The sequence below is a fragment of the Arachis ipaensis genome, chromosome B1 (genome assembly GCF_059453495.1).
Source record: "Arachis ipaensis isolate K30076 ecotype BB chromosome B1, ASM5945349v1, whole genome shotgun sequence".
NCBI lineage: Eukaryota > Viridiplantae > Streptophyta > Magnoliopsida > Fabales > Fabaceae > Arachis > Arachis ipaensis.
In genome coordinates, this window is record NC_142436.1 from 81,591,504 (window position 1) to 81,613,946 (window position 22,443).

The 22,443-nt window shown below is 39.4% G+C and overlaps 1 protein-coding gene across 1 annotated transcript; it reads left to right on the forward strand.

The window, feature by feature from the left end:
* The first annotated feature begins 12,175 nt into the window (after nucleotides 1-12,175).
* Nucleotides 12,176-16,455, forward strand: LOC107608705 (uncharacterized). Its single transcript, XM_088502863.1, has 4 exons — nucleotides 12,176-12,256; nucleotides 14,590-14,716; nucleotides 15,632-15,775; nucleotides 16,295-16,455. Exons 1-4 carry the CDS (start codon nucleotides 12,176-12,178, stop codon nucleotides 16,453-16,455), a joined length of 513 nt encoding a protein of 170 aa, XP_088358989.1.
* The last annotated feature ends 5,988 nt before the right edge of the window (nucleotides 16,456-22,443 follow it).

Here is a 22,443-nt window from a genome sequence, read left to right on the forward strand (position 1 = left end):
TCAGAATGGACCATCCTGGATATATTCTATGATGGTATGTCTGAATTATCTAAAATGTCATTGGACCATTCTGCAGGTGGATCCATTCACCTAAAGAAAATGCCTGCAGAAGCTCAAGAACTCATTAACATGGTTGCAAATAACCAGTTCATGTACACTTCTGAAAGGAATCCTGTGAGTAATGGGACGCCTATGAGGAAGGGAGTTCTTGAAATTGATACTCTGAATGCCATATTGGCTCAGAATAAAATATTGACTCAGCAAGTCAATATGATCTCTCAAAGTCTGAATGGATTGAAGGAATCATCCAACAATACTAAAGAGGCATCTTCTGAAGAAGAAGCTTATGATCTTGAGAACCCTGCAATAGCAGAGGTGAATTACATGGGTGAACCCTATGGAAACACCTATAATCCCTCATGGAGAAATCATCCAAATTTCTCATGGAAGGATCAACAAAAGCCTCAACAAGGCTTTAATAATGGTGGAAGAAACAGGTTTAGCAATAGCAAACCTTTTCCATCATCTACTCAGCAACAGACAGAGAATTCTGAACAGAACCTATCTAGCTTAGCAAATATAGTCTCTGATCTATCTAAGGCCACTGTGAATTTCATGAATGAAACAAAGTCCTCCATTAGAAATTTGGAGGCACAAGTGGGCCAGCTGAGTAAAAGGGTCACTGAAACTCCTCCTAGTACTCTCCCAAGCAATACAGAAGAAAATCCAAAGAGAGAGTGCAAGGCCATTGATTTGACCATCTTGGCCGAACCTACAAGGGAGGAGGAAGACGTGAATCCTAGTGAGGAAGACCTCCTGGGACGTTCAGTGACCAATAAGGAGTTTCCCTTTGAGGAACCAAAGGAATCTGAGGCTCATCTAGAGACCATAGAGATTCCATTGAACCTCCTTCTGCCCTTCATGAACTCTGATGAGTATTCTTCTTCTGAAGAGAATGAAGACATTACTAAAGAGCAAGTTGCTAAGTACCTTGGTGCAATTATGAAGCTGAATGCCAAATTATTTGGTAATGAGACTTGGAAAGATGAACCTCCCTTGCTCACCAATGAACTGAATGCATTGGATAGGCAGAAATTACCTCAAAAGAAACAGGATCCTGGCAAATTCTTAATACCCTGTACCATAGGCACCATGACCTTTGAGAAGGCTCTGTGTGACCTGGGGTCAGGAATAAACTTAATGCCACTCTCTGTAATGGAGAAACTTGGGATCTTTAAGGTGCAAGCTGCCAGAATCTCATTAGAGATGGCAAACAACTCAAGAAAACAGGCTTATGGACAAGTAGAGGACGTATTAGTAAAGGTTGAAGGCCTTTACATCCCTGCTGATTTCATAATCCTAGACACTGGGAAGGATGAGGATGAATCCATCATTCTTGGAAGACCCTCCTAGCCACAGCAAGAGCTGTGATTGATGTGGACAGAGGAGAGTTGGTCCTTCAACTGAATGAGGACAACCTTGTGTTTAAGACTCAAGGATCTCCTTCTGTAACCATGGAGAGGAAGCATGAAAAGCTTCTCTCACTGCAGAGTCAACCAAAGCCCCCACAGTCAAACTTTAAGTTTGGTGTTGGGAGGCCACAACCAAACTTTAAGTTTGGTGTTGAACCCCCCACATTCAAACTCTAAGTTTGGTGTTGGGAGGTTCCAACCTTGCTCTGACTATCTGTGAGGCTCCATGAGAGCTCACTGTCAAGCTATTGACATTAAAGAAGCGCTTGTTGGGAGGCAACCCAATGTTAATTAATTATATCTATTTTATTTTCTTTTTGTTATTTTGTGTTTTATTAGGTTGATGATCATGTGGAGTCACAAAAACTACTGAAAATTAAAAAAAAATGAAAAATAGCATTAAAAATAGCACACCCTGGAGGAGGAGCATTCTGGCGTTTAAACGCCAGAAACAAGCATCTGTCTGGCGTTTAACGCCAGAAACAAGCACTAAGCTAGCGTTTAACGCCAGAAACAAGAATCTACCTGGCGTTAAACTCCAGAAATAGGCTACATTTGGGCGTTTAACTACAGAAACAAGTAGCAGTCTGGCGTTAAATGTCAAGATTGCACAGCAAGGGCGTTTTACACGCCTAATTGGAGCAAGGATGTTAAGTCCTTGGCCCCACTGGATCTGTGGACCCCACAGGATTCCCACAAGATCTGTGGACCCCACAGAATCCCCACCACTTCTTCTCTCCTCTTCACACCTTTTCATAACTCTCTTCCCCAAATACCCTTCACCAATCACCCCAATCACTCTTCCCCATCACCTCTTCACCATTCACATCCATCCCCTCTTCCCCATAAACCCCACCTAGCTCCAAAATTCAAACTCTTTTCCCTCCCAAACCCAACCCTACTGGCCGAACCCTAAACCCCCCCACTCCTATATAAACCCCTCATTCCTTCTTCATTTTCACACAAAACAACCCTCTCTTCTTCCCCTTGGCCGAATACACACCTCTCTCCCTCTCCTCCATTCTTTCTCTTCTTCTCCTTCTTTCTTTCTTCTTTTGCTCGGGGATGAGCAAACATTTTAAGTTTAGTGTGGTAAAAAGCATTGCTTTTTGTTTTTCCATAACCATCAATGGCACCTAAGGCCAGAAAAACCTCAAGAAAGAGGAAAGGGAAGGCAATTGCTTCCACCTCTGAGTCATGGGAGATGGAGAGATTCATCTCAAGGGTCCATAGCTCAGTAATAGAGCATTTGACTGCACATCAAGAGAGCCCACTCATGGATCTCAACAAGAACATGAGGAAATTCCTCACCATGAAATCCCTGAGATGCCTCAAGGAATGCACTTCCCTCCACAGAATTATTGGAAGCAAATCAACACCTCCCTAGGAGAATTAAGTTCCAACATAGGACAACTAAGGATGGAGCACCAAGAGCACTCCATCATCCTCCATGAGATTAGAGAAGACCAAAGAGCTATGAGGGAGGAGCAACAAAGGCAAGGAAGAGACATAGAGGAGCTCAAAAGCACCATTGGTGCTTCAAGAAGAGGAAGACGCCACCCTCACTAAGGTGGACCCGTTCCTTAATCTCCTTGTTCGTATTTTCCTGTTTTTCGTTTATTATGCTTCATGTTTATTTATGTTTGTGTCTTTACTATAAGATCATTAGTATCTAAGTGTCTATGCCTTAAAATTATGAATGTCCTATGAATCCATCACCTCTCATAAATGAAAAATGTTCTAAAAACAAAAGAACAAGAAGTACAGGGTTTCGAACTCATCCTTAAAACTAGTTTAATTATTTTGATGTGGTGACAATACTTTTTGTTTTCTGAATGAATGCTTGAACAGTGCATATGTCTTTTGATATTGTGGTTTATGAATGTTAAATATGTTGGCTCTTGAAAGAATGATGAAAAGGAGAAATTTTATTGACAATCTGAAAAATCATAAAATTGATTCTTAAAGCAAGAAAAAGCAGTGAATACAAAAGCTTGCAAAAAAAAAGAAAAGAAAAGAAAAATGGCAAAAAAAAAAGAGAAAGAAAAAGAAAAAGCAAGCAGAAAAAGCCAAAAGCTCTTTAAACCAAAAGGCAAGAGCAAAAAGCCAATAGCCCTTAAAACCAAAAGGCAAGGGTAATAAAAAGGATCCAAGGCTTTGAGCATCAGTGGATAGGAGGGCCTAAAGGAATAAAATCCTGGCCTAAGCGGCTAAACTAAGCTGTCCCTAACCATGTGCTTGTGGCGTGAAGGTGTCAAGTGAAAACTTGAGACTGAGCGGTTAAAGTCGAGGTCCAAAGCAAAAGAAGAGTGTGCTTAAGAACCCTGGACACCTCTAATTGGGGACTTTAGCAAAGCTGAGTCACAATCTGAAAAGGTTCACCCAATTATGTGTCTGTGGCATTTATGTATCCGGTGGTAATACTGGAAAACAAAGTGCTTAGGGCCACGGCCAAGACTCATAAAGTAGCTGTGTTCAAGAATCAACATATTGAACTAGGAGAATCAATAACACTATCTGAATTCTAAGTTCCTATAGATGCCAATCATTCTGACTTCAATGGATAAAGTGAGATGCCAAAACTATTCAAGAGGCAAAAAGTTACTAGTCCCGCTCATCTGATTGGAGCTAAGTTTCATTGATATTTTGGAATTTATAGTATATTCTCTTCTTTTTATCCTATTTGATTTTCAGTTGCTTGGGGACAAGCAACAATTTAAGTTTGGTGTTGTGATGAGCGGATAATTTATACGCTTTTTGGCATTGTTTTTACATAGTTTTTAGTATAATTTAGTTAGTTTTTAATTTTTTTTTAGTTTTTAAATAAAAATCACATTTCTGGACTTTACTATGAGTTTTTGTGTTTTTCGGTGATTTCAGGTATTTTCTGGCTGAAATTGAGGGACTTGAACAAAAATCAGATTCAGAGGCTGAAGAAGGACTGCAGATGCTGTTGAATTCTGACCTCCCTGCACTCAAAGTAGATTTTCTGGAGCTACAGAACTTCAAATGGCGCGCTCTCAATTGCGTTGGAAGGTAGACATCCAGGGATTTCCAGCAATATATAATAGTCCATACTTTGCCCCAGTTTAGATGATGCAAACTGGCGTTCAACGCCAGCTTTCTGCCCTATTATGGAGTTAAACGCCAGAAACAGGTTGCAAAATGGAGTTAAACGCCAGAAACAGGTTACAAACTGGCGTTCAACTCCAAGAGAAGCCTCTACACGTGTAAAGCTCAATGCTCAGCCCAAGCACACACCAAGTGGGCCTCAGAAGTGGATTTCTGCATCATTTACTCATTTCTGTAAACCCTAGTAACTAGTTTAGTATAAATAGGACTTTTTGCTATTGTATTTACAACTTCGGATCTATCTTTGGATTATCTTTTGATTCTTTGATCACATTTTGGGGGCTGACCATTCGGCCATGCCTGGACCATTATTACCTATGTATTTTCAAGGGTAGAGTTTCTACACACCATAGATTAAGGTGTGGAGCTCTGCTGTTCCTTGAATATTAATGCAAAGTACTATTGTTTTTCTATTCAATTCAAGCTTATTCCTATTCTAAGATATTCATTCGCACCCAAGAACATGATAAATGTGATGATTATGTGACGCTCATCACCATTCTCACCTATGAATTTGTGCCTGACAACCACTTCCGTTCTACATGAAGACGAGACAGAATGAGTATCTCTTAGATATCTAATACAGGGGACCGAGTCCGAGATATTAGAGTCTTCGTGGTATAAGTTAGAACCCATGGATGGCCATTCCTGAGATCCGGAAAGTCTAAACCTTGTCTGTGGTATTCCGAGTAGGATCTGGGAAGGGATGGCTGTGACGAGCTTCAAACTCGCGAGTACTGGGCGTAGTGACAGACGCAAGAGGATAGTAAATCCTATTCCAGTATGATCGAGAACTGACAGATGATTAGCCATGCAGTGACAGCGCATTGGACCATTTTCACAGAGAGGACGGGATGTAGCCATTGACAACGGTGATGCCCAACATACAGCTTGCCATGGAAGGGAGTAGGAATGATTGGATGAAGACAGCAGGAAAGCAGAGGTTCAGGAGGAACGAAAGCATCTCTATATGCTTATCTGAAATTCTCACCAATGAATTACATAAGTACCTCTATCTTTATTTTATGTTTTATTTATCTTTTTATTATTAAATCCCCATAACCAATTGAATCCGCCTGACTGAGATTTACAAGGTGACCATAGCTTGCTTCAAGCCGACAATCTCCGTGGGATCGACCCTTACTCACGTAAGGTTTATTACTTGGACGACCCAGTGCACTTGCTGGTTAGTTGTGCGGAGTTGTGACAAAGTGTGTGAATTACGTTCCGAGCACCAAGTTTTTGGTGCCGTTGTTAAGGATCACAATTTCGTGCACCACTTGGGTAAGGTGAGGATATGATAATTATATTTTAATTTCATTGAATTTGAACTTTAAGTATTAAATTGGATGTATATGTGTTATAAATGTGTATTAGGTTGAAAATAAATAATTGGAGCTTGGAATTGTGAATATTGGAACTTGGAGAAAGCTGAACTTAGAGTTTGTTGAATTTTGAGGGGCTGCCTTGATTTTGAATAAATTGCTTTGGTCGTTACGTGGAAATCGGCCAAGGTATGGTTCAAGTTTCTTGCATTTAATATATAATATTCTGTGAAAACTTAGGCTAGATGACCGTAGGATAAGTTGGAACATATGTGTATATTGTCGTTTAGTGTCTTGTTACCAAATGTGGATTGATGTGGTATTCATTAGTTAAAGGATTAATGAAATGTTAATCAATGAGTTGAGGACACAAATGTGTAATCCATGAATTATGGTTTGATTGTGAGACTTAGCTTGTGTATATGCTATTGTTGTTGGTGGTGGTTTTGGCTTGTGTATATGTGATAATTGTGGGTGTGAAGTATGATTTTTATGGTGGATATGGTATTGAAGAAATAGGATTTGTTGATGTTAGTGTGCAGGTGAATGTGTTGGGAGCATGAGAATTGCTTGAATGAGGAAAGAGGTTTTGCAAGTTTTTTCTAAAAGTTGATTTTTGGCCAAACTTCGGCGAGGTATAACTTGACTTTCGGACCCTCAGTTTGCTTCTAACTTGTTCTAAAATGAAAATTGGGTTTGTGATGTTTATGCCATTCGAAGAACGGGTCAAAAATATTTTAAATCGAAGAAGTTATGATTGTTGGAAGAATTAAACTCAAAACTAGTTTTGATGCAATTCTGCAGCTTGTGCTAAATCTGTTTTTTTTTAAAGGACATACTCCCACTTGTACGCGTGACCCATGCGTACGCGTGGCATGGATTTTAATGATACATATGCGACTAGTCCCATGCGCACGCGTAAGGGGTCAACAAGCACGTCCACGCATACGTGTGACCCACGCACACGCGTGACATGTAGTTTTCACCCTTGCGTACGCATGACAAGGGACGCGCACGTGAGTTGCAATTTTACATCTCCACGCGCACGCGTGAGCTAAGCGTACGCATGGACCCTATTTCAGCAAACATGATTTTTAATGTTTTAAACTATATTTTAAACGTCTAAACCACTATTTTCATTCCTTTAGTCATGAATACTAGTATTACACCTACTAATCAGATGAAGTTAGGATATGGGGATAATTTGAAGGAGAAGTAAAGCTGAAAGGTGATGAATTGATTCTAAAATGTTATGAATGATCATGTATGATACTTGGCTTGAATAATTTAATGATCTGAGATACGAGGTTCCCCAAATAAAGTGCCGTAGCTTGCCACCACGTGTACCAGGTTGAAAACTCAATACTTTGTTGACCCTACGATGTAAGGGTGACCGGACACTATAAATTCTCGAGAATGTTACCCCCATTGAGCAATATTGATTATTTGAGAAAAATCTATGGATAGACTCTTGGGGATGCGCATCGAGGGACAGTCTAAGGTTTTCGGACTTGTCGGGTTGGTTGGATAACCGACAGATGAGCCTCATCAGCCATAGGATAGGCATGCATCATATGTATATTACTTGAATTACTTGCTTGTGCTTTAACTGGGTGTGCCTAAGCGTGTATTTTCCATGCTAAATGTATAACTGTTATCTGCTGTACTTGTAACCTTCTTATGCTTGCTTTATCCGTCTATTTGTCCTTGAAATACTGATGGAGATGGAGAAATAGAGGAACGGCAGTATGAGATTTAGATTTAAGGTTAAGTTAATTTAGGTTTAGATATTCTCAGAAAACCACCTTTTATGGCTTTTGTTTAATACTCTAAGCTCTGTAATCTAAGTGTTGGAGTTCTAGGATTGCCTCTGGCATTCCCAGGACCTTATATCTTATGTGTGTGGCACCTTTACCATACTGAGAACCTCCGGTTCTCATCCCATACTATGTTGTTATTTTTCAGATGCAGGTCGAGTGGCATCTCATTAGGCGTCTGGACTCTTGAAGCGAAGTGGGTACTGGTTGTTTTACTGTACAGTGATGTGTATATATGTACTTAGCTTTCCCTCCGCATAACTTATTCTTTTTTATCCTCTTAGAGGTGTATGGAGAGGCAGAATTTTGTTTATGTACATCTGGGTTTTAGATATATATATATATATATATGTGTGTGTGTGTGTGTGTGTGTGTGTGTGTGTGTGTGTGTGTGTGTGTGTATTCTCCGGCCAGTCTTGAATTCGCAGGCTGAGTCAGGAGCTCGTTATTTTGTATCTTTGACTCTCTGTTCCAGTTTTAGGTTACTTTACATTTAACAGTTGTAGCTTTCTTATCACGCAAGTTAACTCGTTTCTTGAGCGTTGCACTTTTATTTTCGCGATTTTTTTTCCTCTATTCTTCAAGGCTCCTAGCATATTATAATTCTTCTGCTATTATACGTAAACATTCTATTTTAGAGGTCATAATACTACACCACCTCTATTTTACGACTTAAGCGTAAAGCTCTGTGTGGTAGGGTGTTACAGTGCGCATGCGTCACTGTCGTTTTTTCACGTTCCACGCGTACACAGGGACGACGCTTACGCGTCACTACCCGATTTTAAAATCCCATCATGCAGACCTAGTCTGCGCCATTTTCCCCCCTTCTTTTGTTTCCTTCTTTTCTCCTCAATTCCTTCTTTGTTCTTTCTTCTTCCCTACTCACTATTCTTCCTCCCCTTTTTTTTTGGCGGACGTCCACCGGCGGCCACCGTTCTCCGGTGTTCTTTTTCTCTATCTCACTATTCTTCTTTTTTTCCCATATTCTTTCATTACTTCCACTTACCACTACTTTCTCTTGCATTTAAGGTTTCATTCTTCAATAATTATCTTTTCTATTTTCATTTAATTTAGTTACATCTCACTAAGATATTTTTCTTTTTGTTGCTTATTTTCTTATTTATTGCTTAGTCTTAGTTATTTTCTTTTCAATTTATTGTATGTTTGCAATTGGTGTTGGATAACTATTCCTTTTATAAATTCATTGGATTGTTTGGTGGTACTTGCTCTATTGGATATAATTTTTTCTTCTTTTCATGGTGATATATGTTGGTTTTATCCACTTGCTTGTTGCATAATACAATGCACACCACATGTTTGTGAAAAAGTTTCAATGAACCCTTACTTTAACTTTTCTTGTATTCTTGCATTCTTTGCTACTTTTTCACTACACTTATCTTATTAATGCATTCTTCACTATCTTTACTTGTTTATTCACAATTCTCCTCTTCCCTTATTTTCAGTATGACAACTGCGAAAGGAAAGGAAAAATCCTCTAAGAAAATGGTTTCCAAAAGGCAAGCACCAAAGTCACCCACAAATCGGCAGCCTTCTAAGAAATCAAAAGTGGATATTCGAATTGATGATTCAGACAAGAAGATTCTTGCTAAGGATATAGCGCGATTCGCCAACCGCTATTGTGAAAGGATGCATGCTAATATTATGGAGCGAAATCTCCACTGCAAGCACCTCCTCTTTGTACCGGACCATTTAATACAATATGTGGAGGATAGAATAAAGAAGAGATGTTGGGGGTTCTTGAACCAAGATTCAATTGAAGTCAACTTGTCTTGGGTTGACGAATTTTATGCTAACTACCACTCTCCGACCCTTGACTCAATCTACATGCGTTGAAAGCAAGTTCCTATTTCAGAAGATGCTCTTTACCGAGTGCTTGGCATCCCACCAAATCCGGAAGGGTTGGATGCATTCCATGAAGCGAAAATTACCCGCAAAGGTTATACTTTTGATTGGGACCCCGTCCTTAAGGTAATTGCTAAGCCCGGAAGTACTTGGATTTATGGGCAAAGCAAGGTTAACCCAAAGGGGCTTTCAGCTAATGATTTGACAGATGAGGCTCGTCTATGGCAACAGATCATGTCCCACTATGTCTGGCCGAGCACTCATAAGTCCTCTATCACCGGGGATATGGTCGTGCTTGTATGGTACATTTTGACTGAGAGGCCATTCAACATCCCTAGACTCCTCTGCCGGGCCATGGGCCGAGTTCACACGGCTGGTTACATTCCCTTCCCAGCCTTGGTCACGATACTCGCATCTGCAGTTGGCATTCCGCACGAACTAGATGACGTAAAGAGTAAAATTCCCTCAGTAGATGAATTGGTCCCCCATGGAAAGTGGATCATTCCACAAGTACCACCCAAGAGCCTGAATGAAAACCCATCTTTGGAAGCCCCATCATCTTTTGGCCCACCACCATCAACACCCCATGCACCACGACCATCCAACAACCAGTTGGTCCTTGAGATCTTGGAGAGGCTAGACTGGCACGGCCGGCGGATGGAGCAGATTAAGCGCCGCAACAAGCGCCGATACAACTACTTAAAGGAGCTTATTACACTACAAGAAAAAAGGCCTATGGCCACACTTTTTTTTGCTATGCTTTAAAAGCGTGGCCAAAAGTGGTCAATGGCCACGCTTTTGTGAGGGTGGCAATTGAATAGAGATTCGGCCAAGTTTTTTCTCGCCACGCTTCAAAAGCGTGGCGAAAAGGGTCAACAGCCACGCTTTTGCAAGGATGGCAGTTGATTAGAGATACAGCCACGTTTTTTTTTCTGCTGCGCTTCAAAAGCATGGCCATAGACAAAAACAGGGACGTTTTGAAAGCGTAGCAATAGGGTTTCACTATAGCAACGTTTATAAAGTGTTGCCATATCCTAGTATTTTTTGGCACGCTTTAAAATCGTGGCCAAAAGGTTTTAAAAAAGAAAAAACCTAATAACCCGCCCCAAACCCAATAACCCCTGAATCCTAACCTAAAACTTTGCCGACAATTCCCCACCCTTCATTGAGACTCTCTTCTTTGAGACTCTCTCACTCTCAACTCTTACGCTATCACTCTCATCGATCTATGGCTACCCTGGATGAGATTAGATCCCCACCGTCACCAGCATCATCCTTGCTGCGCCGTTAGCCTCCGCCTCGTCTCCTCCTCGCCTCTGCCCTAGCATCCAACAGCGTCGTCGTAGTTTCGTGCTCTCCTGCCGTCTTCCTGCTCTGGCCACCATGCCTTCCTTTTCATCGCGATGCTAACGTTCTGTCCACCGCGCCTCCGCCTCGTGTTTGCCTCGCTGTTTCTGCTTTACTCCTTCGTCCCTGTTGGTGTGTTTAATCCCTTCATCCCTCGCGGTTTCTGCTTTGCCTCCAATACTTTCTTCGTTGTTAATAATTTTCAATCCTCAATGTCGATTTACATTTCGGTTTGTGTTTCAAGATGTTAAGAACGGCATTTCGGAGATGCAGTCCTTGCAATCTAACCATGCTAGAGAGTTGAAGATGCGTGAATCACTCGAAGCTACTTGCATCACTCTCAGAAGAGGTTCTTAATAATAATAATAATAAAAAATAATTTTTCAGAATCGAGAATTTTGTTCGCCTCTGCGCGTTTTGTATTGCTAAAATTGAGTTCGTAAGTTTCGTTGCAGAGAATGAAAATATGGCAAAACGGTACATGGAGTCTTTAAAGAATCTGGCTAATTAGGTGCTTGAAGTTATGCCCTGGACTCAATTTTCTTGTTTGAGTAGAGAAGGTGGTACTATAAGGATGAAATAAACATGCTTTGGATCTACGATTGAAAGTTGGTTTTAAATTCTGGTACGTAATTGTAGTGTCATGATTGAAGCTACAATAAATTCATCAACATTGTGACTTTTATGATTATTTATAACCACTATCCAATTGCAATTTCAGCTAAATTAACCAATTTTATTCAAAGTTAGCTGCAAATTTTTATAACTGTGGGTTTGGTACGAGGCCTGAGAGTTGAAATAAGGGGAAAGAAATTTTCATGGACTTAATTTATGTAAATTTTTTCTCTTACACTTAATACTATTTGTTCCTTTGTAAATAATGTTTAATCCTTTCGTCCCTCCGCCTTCGTCCCTGCTGGTAATGTATTAAATATCAGTTCTATTAGTTAAAAAATAATGTTAAATAATATTGTTGAAGTAAAACAGACCTAGAAGAAAGTCACATTGAATAAGATGTTAAGTCAAATGCAAGGTGTTTGGTTTTGGTTTTGGTTGATTTCCCTGTATATGAAATTAAAGCAACATTTTGTGCTATGTATGTTGGTTTTGGTTGACTGCACTGTTATGAAATTAGTGTAGCGAGTGGTATGTGACTTGAGGGAATAGAGGTCATTTAAATGTGTATTGCATTTGGAGGCAGGTTGAGAAAAAAAAGGACATGGCGTTCCTAAGAGCAGTTTTTATTCTTCCTGTAGGCACTCTTTTCATTCTCTCAGACCTTATTGTTAACGCAATGCAGGTAATTAATTAAGATCCAATATGTAAATCGCGTTTGATGGGTTGGAAATGATCTAACACAAAACTCACTGACAAGTGTACCGGGTCGTATCAAGTAATAATTACTCACATGAGTGAGGTCGATCCCACAGGGATTGATGGATTGAGCAATTTTAGTTAGGTGATGAATTTAGTTAAGCAAATAGTTGATGATTTGAGTGAAACTTGGATAGCAGAAGCTAAATTGCATGAAAATAAAAGGGAGAGGGGAAATTGACAGAAAAATAAAGAGCAGAAGAGTAAATTGCATGAAACTTAAAGTGCAAGAAAGTAAAAGAGCTAAATCTTAAAGTGCAAGTAATGTAAATGACTGAAGCTTAGAGTGCTAGAAATGTAAATTGCTTGAATAGTAAAGGGATGTGGGAGCTGGGATTCAGAATTCAACAAGAGAATGTAAAGAGAAATAAATTAGAGAAGTAGAAGATGAACTAATGTTGCAGAAAATCTAAACAGAAAGGTAAAATTGCTTGAAGAACAAAACAAAAAGTAAACTTAGCTCAATTGAGAAATCTAAAAGAGAAATTGAAGATCTCAGGGGATCAATGAGACTAGAAAGTAGATCTAGATCTCAATTCCTTCCTTGATCAAACAGAAAACAATTGCAAAGGAAAATGAAATTTAAAACAGTAGAGAAAATTAAAACCCAATCCTTAGATCAATTGAGAGGAGGAGTGGAAGATGATTCTCAGAATTTGAATCAATGAAGCTCTTCAATCTCAATTTAAGATCCAAAACAGAAAAGCAAAAATTGCAGAAGAAGAGAAATAAAAACAGTAAATGAAATTAGAATTATGCAGAAGAAGAACAAAGATGAATTTCAGATCAAGAATTGAAACAGAACTTCTTCAATCTCAATCCAAAATTTCAGAAATAGAAAGTAAGAAATGCAGAAGTAAAAACAAAGAGAAAGAGAACTCAGATCTCAATACCAATTCCCAAATTCAAAAATGAAAGCTAAAGTAAAAACTAAAATTGAGCTAAAAGGTAAAACTAAAAAAATGAAGGAAGGTCCTCTCTAAATCAAACTAAGTCCTATTTATACACTTTCTATTTTTTATCTTTGGAATTTGGAGTGGGCTTTTCAAATTGGTGAAGAATTGGATCCAAAATGGCTATTGAAGTTGGAAATGGACCAAGGCACCTCCAGGGGAGCACTTAGTGATGTAACTTAACATAGCGCTCCCTTTGCTTTGTGTTTTGGGCTTGTTTTGTTGTGTCCAAGCCTTGCTCATAGCGCTCAGTGAACTAATTTCACGCAGTGCTTACATGCTTGAGTGGGACTCCAATTCGAGTCATGGTGGCTCCCAATTGTGCCCATTTCTTGTGCAAGGTAGCGCTCAGTTAACTCACTAAACACAGCGCCCCTTTTGATTTGGAGGGAGCCCCCACCTTCGAGCCTTGCTTACTTCATTTTGAAGCCAATTTCCCTTGTGCCAAGCAATGCAAAGTAGCGCTCAGTGAAGAGACTTCATGCAGCGTTCTTTGTTTTGAATGGAAGCTTCCCCTTCGAGCCTTGGTGAATGCATTTTGTGTGCTGCGCCATGATTTTCCTTGCTTGTAGCACTTTCTTGTATGCCTCATATGCACGGTTCGAACCTTGGTTGGCTCTATTTTGGAGTTGTGCCTTGCATTTTATTCTAAATGGAACCTGATAAAGTTAACTTAGTTAACTGAGCGCTATTAATTTTCTTGGGTTCCTTGGGCACTCAGTTAAGAGAGTTCACTTAGCGCCATGCCTTTGCTCCCTTAGCCTTTGCTCTAGCGCTCAAATAGAGAGAGCTACGCTTAATTAATGAGCGCTATGCCTTGGCCTCTTGATACGCAACGCTTTTTCCTTCCTTGGGCCACGCTTAAATAGGCACGCTTTCCTTGTTTCTTTCTTTTCTTCACCTACAAGTAATTAAAACAACCAATCAAAGTATCTCCAAATTTACAAGGTTTATAATTCATTCAAAAACCAACTAATTCTAGCTTAAACCTCATGATTTATTGTCAAATAAAGGATGGTTGATTGATTCAATAAAACTATGCAAATCCACTCCAAATCACTTACTTACAATGCAAGAAAGTGCATAAAACCTAATGAAACAAGTGAAAAATGCTTGAAAAGCTAGCATAAGATGATTTGTCATCAGCGTTGTTATATATCCAAATATGTGTTGACTTTATTTAACTATTATCTCAGCTGACTTCTTTAACTATAGCTTCATCTGTAAAATATGTATCTAAGCTTCTTCTTTGATGGATTTATGTCATGTTGATTCATATTCTGTTTTGGTGCATGTCCTTTATCAGATTCAAGAATCTGACAAAGCAAGAAAGAAGTTCTCAAATGCTAAATCTCTTTCTTCCTCCCAATGTTTTGGAGATCAGAACAAAGCTGTAGATGTGGCTGCTCAAGCTACTTTGTCAAAGTTTTCAGTATGTATCTTTTCCATTAATGAATTACTCGTAATTTTCTGAATATACACATTCAGGTAGATAATAATAAGACATGCACATTGAAGACACAATTGTGTTCTAGGGAGCACAGTTTTCTTTTCAATTTCTTTCTGGCTATTGCAAATATAGTTCTCCATTCTGTGTTTGTAGGCATGAAAATCATTAGTCAGATAAAAATAAGGCAGGACAAAAAATAATTTCTCAACAACCTCTTGCTAAAACTTTCCATTGTTTATGTTGAAATCCACCGTCCCAGTGTAAATTGAATAAGTTGGAATCCATTTGTTTGTGTTTTATGTTCAATTAGTTAAGCCATTTGCTATCAATACTGAGAAGCAAGCCATAAAGTTAATACATGGAAATGATGGATTTTGACATATAGTACCAGAAACCCTTAATCATGTCATAAAAAGGACAACAATGGCTAACTAAGAGGCCTGAATAGCTTTTATGCTTTATCAAAGCACATTACTGTTTAATATAGTTAAGATGAGGTTTTACTTGTCCCATGGATTATCAAATTCCTAACCTGATATTTTTTAGGAGATATTTACTTTTGCTTTTTGGATTTTGGTACACTAATAATATAAAAGGGTGTAACACTATTATCCAATCATATATTAACATTAGCAAATTCAATATCTTATATTATCCCTTCAAAACAGGGGCCTTTAAAAGTTGATGTTTGACAGAGTTCATCGTCTTCTATTTTCAGGGTTCATCTGCCATCTCCATGCTGTTCATACCCTCGTTTGTGTTTTTCTTCTACTTCTTATTATTATCCTTTATAAAATGTTTGCATTGCATTCATATATATATATATATATATATATATATATATATATATATATATATATATATATATATATATATATATATATATATATAATTTCATGATTTCCTGAGAGTTCTGAGGCTGGCGAAGCTGAGCAACAATGGTGCTGTGCTCTTATGCAAGAACACGGATTTTTCTTTCTCTTCCCTCAAATGGAGGAACATTCTAGGAGGACATGGTTCAAGCAGTGGTGTTTTTCTTTGTGTTAGTTTCTTAATCTACATCTGCTATTGTGCTTTTAGATATTCTCTCTTGTCAAAGTTGGGTTGTCCCAGAATTGATGAAAAATGAGTAATTGCTTACAATTAGCCTTTTTAGATTGTCTTACAATTCCTGTGCTTTTGATTGCAGGCATATGTGGAAAAGGTTCACAAGGCCTAGTGAATGCAGTTTAGAAAATTTAGCCACCTAATTTGTGGATTCTATTTTAGGAATTGTTATTTATTGTCTTAGATGTGTATTATGTTTCCTTACACCCAGATTTTTGTTTTAGGATGAGGACATTTTCCTTTGGGATAAGGACCTTGGAGTTTAAGAGTTCCACCCAAATAAGAATGTTGAAAACCATCTCTGATTTCTGAAAATTAGAAAAAATATAGTTTAGTTCTCTTAGATTGTTTAATTAAAAACAAAATTGGTGAAGATTACTTCTATTTTATTTTTTTTTAAATGGGCACTACTATAATGTTACAAAATCTTAATGATTCTCAAATGATTTTTCAGTTATATATCTATCATTAAAAGTGAAGGGCTGGAGATTTCACAACCAACACTTGATCCTCAACTTTCTAAAAGGTCTTGCTGTGGAGATTTCACAACCAGCTCTGGAGATTTTTCAGTTACTTACTGTGCTTAGAATTGGGCTTTGGTGCACGAAATTGTGATCATCAACAATGGCGCCAAAGACTTAGAGCTCTCAAACGTGAATCACACTTTGTCACAATTCCGTACAACTAACCAGCAAGTGCACTGGGTCGTCCAAGTAATACCTTACGTGAGTAAGGGTCGATCCCACGGAGACTGTCGGCTTGAAGCAAGCTATGGTCATCTTGGAGGATTCAAATGGTTATGGAGGATTGATAATTAAAAGATAAATAAAACATAAAGTAAAGATAGAGATACTTATGTAATTCATTGGTAGGAATTTCAGATAAGCGTATGAAGATGCTTTGTTCCTCTTGAACCTCTGCTTTCCTATTGCCTTCTTCCAATCATTTATACTCCTTTCCATGGCAAGCTTTATGTTGGGCATCACTGTTGTCAATGGCTACTTCCTGTCTTCTCAGTGAAAATGTTCTACGCACGCTGTCACCGCACAACTAATCATCTGTCGGTTCTCGATCATGTTGGAATAGGATCCATTGATCCTTTTGCGTCTGTCACACGCCCAACACTCGCGAGTTTGAAGCTCGTCACAGTCATCCCTTCCCAGATCCTACTCAGAATACCACAGACAAGGTTTAGACGTTCTGGATCTCAGGAATGGCCGCCAATAATTCTAGCCTATACCACGAAGGTTCTAATCTTAGATTAGAAACCCAAGAGATACACATTCAAGCTTGTTTGCATGTAGAACGGAAGTGGTTGTCAGGCACGCGTTCATAGGTGAGAATGGTAATGAGTGTCACATAATCATCACATTCATCATGTTCTTGGGTGCGAATGAATATCTTAGAGAAGAAATAGACTTGAGTTGAATAGAAAAACAATAGTACTTGTATTAATTCATGAAGAACAGCAGAGCTCCACACCTTAATCTATGGTGTGTATAAACTCCACCGTTGAAAATACATAAGAACAAGGTCTAGGAATGGCCGAGAGGCCAGCCACCAAAACATGATCAAAGGATCAAAAGATAATCCAAAGATGAAAATACAATAGCAAAAGGTCCTATTTATAGATAACTAGTAGCCTAGGGTTACAAAAATGAGTAATTAATGCATAAATCTTCTTCCGGGCCCACTTGGTGTGTTCTTGGGCTGAGCATTGAAGCTCCCATGTGTAGAGACTTTTCATGGAGTTAAACGCCAGCTTTTGTGCCAGTTTGGGCGTTTAACTCTAGCTTTTGTGCCAGTTCTGGCGTTAAACGCCAGAATTCTTGAGCTGACTTGGAATGCCTGTTTGGGCCATCAAATCTCGGGCAAAGTATAAACTATTATATATTTCTGAAAAGTCCAGGATGTCTACTTTCCAACGCAATTGAGAGGGCACCAATTGGGGTTTTGTAGCTCCAGAAAATCCACTTCGAGTGCAGGGAGGTCAGAATCCAACAGCATCTGCAGTCCTTTTTCAGCCTCTAAATCAGAGTTTTGCTCAGGTCCCTCAATTTCAGCCAGAAAATACCTGAAATCACAGAAAAACACACAAACCTATAGTAAAGTCCAGAAGAGTGATTTTTATTTAAAAACTAATAAAAACATAATAAAAACTAACTAAAATATACTAAAAACATACTAAAAACAATGCCAAAAAGCGTATAAATTATCCGCTCATCACAACACCAAACTTAAATTGTTGCTTGTCCCCAAGCAACTAAAAATCAAATAGGATAAAAAGAAGAGAATATAGAATGAATTCCAAAAACATATATGAAGATCAGTATTAATTAGATGAGCGGGGCTATTAGCTTTTTGCTTCTGAACAGTTTTGGCATCTCACTTTATCCTTTGAAGTTCAGAATGATTGGCTTCTATAGGAAACTCAGAATCCAGATAGTGTTATTGATTCTCCTAGTTAAGTATGTTGATTTTTGAACACAGCTACTTTATGAGTCTTGGCCGTGACCCTAAGCATTTTATTTTCCAGTATTACCACCGGATACATAAATGCCACAGACATATAACTGGGTGAACCTTTTCAGATTGTGACTCAGCTTTGCTAGAGTCCCCAATTAGAGGTGTCCAGAGCTCTTAAGCACACTCTTTTTGCTTTGGACCACGACTTTAACCGCTCAGTCTCAAGTTTTCACTTGACACCTTCACGCCACAAGCACATGGTTAGGGACAGCTTGGTTTAGCCGCTTAGGCCAGGATTTTATTCCTGTGGACCCTCCTATCCACTGATGCTCAAAGCCTTGGATCCTTTTTATCACCCTTGCCTTTTGGTTTAAAGGGGTATTGGCTTTTTCTTCTTGCTTTTCTTTTTCTTTCTCTTTCTTTTATTATTATTTTTTTTGCTTCTTTTTTTCTTCTTTTTTTTTTCTGCAAGCTTTTCACTGCTTTTTCTTGCTTCAAGAATTAATTTTATGATTTTTCAGATTATCAAATAACATTTCTCCTTTTTCTATCATTCTTTCAAGGGCCAACAATTTTAACATTCATAAACAATCAAATTCAAAAATATGCACTGTTCAAGCATTCATTCAGAAAACAAGAGTATTGCCACCACATCAAAATAATTAAATTGTTTTAAAATCCGAAATTCATGTACTTCTTTTTCTTTTTCAATTAAAACACTCTTTATTTAAGAAAGGTGATGGATTCATAGGACATTCATAACTTTAAGGCATAGACTCTAAGACACTAATGATCATGTAATAAAGACACAAACATAGATAAACATAAGCATAAAAATTCAAAAAACAGGAAAATAAAGAACAAGGAAATTAAAGAAGGGGTCCACCTTAGTGATGGCGGCTTGTTCTTCCTCTTGAAGATCTTATGGAGTGCTTGAGCTCCTCAATGTCTCTTCCTTGCCTTTGTTGCTCCTCTCTCATGGTTCTTTGGTCTTCTCTAACTTCATGGAGGAGGATGGAATGCTCTTGGTGCTCCACCCTTAGTTGTCCCATGTTGGAACTTAATTCTCCCAAGGATGTGTTGATTTGCTCCCAATAGTTTTGTGGAGGAAATTGCATCCCTTGAGGCATCTCAGGGATTTCATGATGAGGAAATTCCTCATGCTCTTGGTGAGGTTCTCTTATTTGCTCTATCCTTTTCTTAGTGATGGGCTTGTCCTCATCAATGAGAATGTCTCCCTCTATGTCAATTCCAACCGAATTGCAGAGGTGACAAATGAGATGAGGGAAGGCTAACCTTGCCGAAGTAGAGGACTTGTCCGCCACCTTGTAGAGTTCTTGGGATATAACCTCATGAACTTCTACTTCCTCTCTAATCATGATGCTATGAATCATGATAGCCCGATCTATAGTAACTTCAGACCGGTTGCTAGTGGGAATGATCGAGCGTTGGATGAACTCCAACATCCCCTAGCCACTGACTTGAGGTCATGCCTTCTTAGTTGAACCGGCTTTCCTCTTGAATCTCTCTTCCATTGGGCGCCCTCTTCACAGATGTCCATGAGGACTTGGTCCAACCTTTGATCAAAGTTGATGCCAACCTTACATTTTCCGGATTAAAATCTAAGTATTTCCCCCGAACCATTGTAAGCCAATTCTTAGGGCCCGAGTTCACACTTTGATCATGGTTCTTGGTGATCCATGCATTGGCATAGAACTCTTGAACCATTAAGATCCCGACTTGTTGAATGGGGTTGGTGAGAACTTCCCAACCTCTTCTTCGGATCTCATGTCGGATCTCCGGATATTCGCCCTTTTTGAGCTTAAAAGGGACCTCGAGGATCACCTTCTTCTCGGCCACAACTTTATAGAAGTGGTCTTGATGCACCCTTGAGAGGAATCTCTCCATCTCCCATGACTCGGAGGTGGAAGCTTTTGCCTTCCCTTTCCTCTTTCTAGAGGTTTCTCTGGCCTTTGGTGCCATAAATGGTTATGGAAAAACAAAAAGCAATGCTTTTACCACACCAAACTTAGAAGATTTGCTCGTCCTCAAGCAAAAGAAGAAAGAAGAGAGTAGAATAAGAAGAAATGGAGGAGATGGAGGTGGGTTGGTGTTTCGGCCAAGGGGGAAAAGTAGTGTTTATGTTGTGTGAAAATGAAAGAGTGAAGATGGGTTTATATAGGGGTGGAGAGAGGGTTTGGGTTCAGCCATATAGGGTGGGTTTGGGAGGGAAAGCGTTTTGAATTTGAATGGTGAGGTAGGTGGGGTTTTATGATGGATGGATGTGGATTGATGAAGAGATTATAGAGAAGAGGGTAGGATTTGATAGGCGAGGGGTTTTTGGGGAAGAGGTATATAGGTGATTGGTGAATGGGTGAAGAATAGAGAGAGAGGTGGGGTAGGTGGGGATCCTGTGGGGTCCACAGATCCTGAGGTGTCAAGGATATATCATCCCTGCACCAAATGGCGTGCAAAAATGCCCCTTTCTGCCAATCCTGGCGTTAAATGCTAGGCTGCTGCCCATTTCTGGCGTTTAGCACCAGCTTCTTGCCCTTTTCTGGCGTTAAATGCCAGTCTGGTGCCCATTTCTGGCGTTTAAATGCCAATAAGTTTCTCCTCTAGGGTGTTTTGTTTTTAATACTGTTTTTCCTTCTGTTTTTGCTTTTTCAATTGTTTTTGTGACTTCACATGATCATCAACCTACAGAAAACATAAAATAACAAAAGAAAATAGAAATTTAACATAGATAATTAAAGATTGGGTTGCCTCCCAACAAGCGCTTCTTTAATGTCAATAGCTTGACAGTGGGCTCTCATGGAGCCTTACAAATGTTCAGAGCAATGTTGGAACCTCCCAACATCAAACTTAGAGTTTGAATATGGGGGTTCAACACCAAACTTAAAGTTTGGTTGTGGCCTCCCAACACCAAACTTAGAGTTTGACTGTGGGGGCTCTGTTTGTCTCTGTATTGAGAGAAGCTCTTCATGCTTCCTCTCCATGGTTACAGAGGGATATTCTTGAGCTTTAAACACAAGGGAGTCTTCATTCACTTGAATGATCAATTATCCTCTGTCAACATCAATCACAGCTTTTGCTGTGGCTAGGAAGGGTCTGCTATCTCTAGTGAGATTCTAGCAGCTTGTACCTCAATGATCCCTAGCTTCTCCATTACAGAGAGAGGCATAAGGTTTATACTTGACCCTAGGTCACACAGAGCCTTCTCAAAGGTCATGGTGCCTATGGTACAAAGGATTGAGAATTTTCCAGGGTCTTGTCTCTTCAGAGGTAATTTCTGCCTAGTCAAGTCATCCAGTTCTTTGATGAGCAACGGAGGTTCATCCTCCCAAGTCTCATTACCAAACAACTTGGCATTTAGCTTCATGATTGCTCCAAGGTACTTAGCAACTTGCTCTTCAGTAACATCTTCATCCTCTTCAGAGGAAGAATACTCATCAGAGCTCATGAATGGCAGAAGTAAATTCAATGGAATCTCTATGGTCTCTGTGTGAGCCTCAGATTCCCATGGTTCCTCATCAGGGAACTCCATGGAGGCCAGTGGACGTCCATTGAGGTCTTCCTCAGTGGAGATCACTGCCTCTTCCTCCTCTCCAGGTTCGGCCGTGTGGGTTGTGGTTATGGCCTTGTACTCTCTTTTTGGATTCTCTTCTGTATTGCTTGGGAGAGTACTAGGAGGGAGTTCAGTAATTTTCTTACTCAGCTGACCCACTTGTGCCTCCAAATTTCTAATGGAGGACTTTGTTTCAATCATGAAACTTTGAGTGGTTTTGATTAGATCAGAGACAATGGTTGCTAAGTCAGAGTGGCTCTGCTTAGAATTCTCTGTCTGTTGCTGAGAAGATGATGGAAAAGGCTTGCTATTGCTAAACCTGTTTCTTCCACCATTATTGTTGTTGAAACCTTGTTGAGGTCTCTGTTGATCCTTCCATGAGAGATTTGGATGATTTCTCCATGAAGGATTGTAGGTGTTTCCATAGGGTTCTCCCATGTAATTCACCTCTTCCATTGCTGGGTTCTCAAGATCATAAGCTTCTTCTTCAGAGGAAGCTTCCTTAGTACTGCCTGTTGCTGCTTGCATTCCAGACAGACTCTGAGAAATCATATTGACTTGTTGGGTCA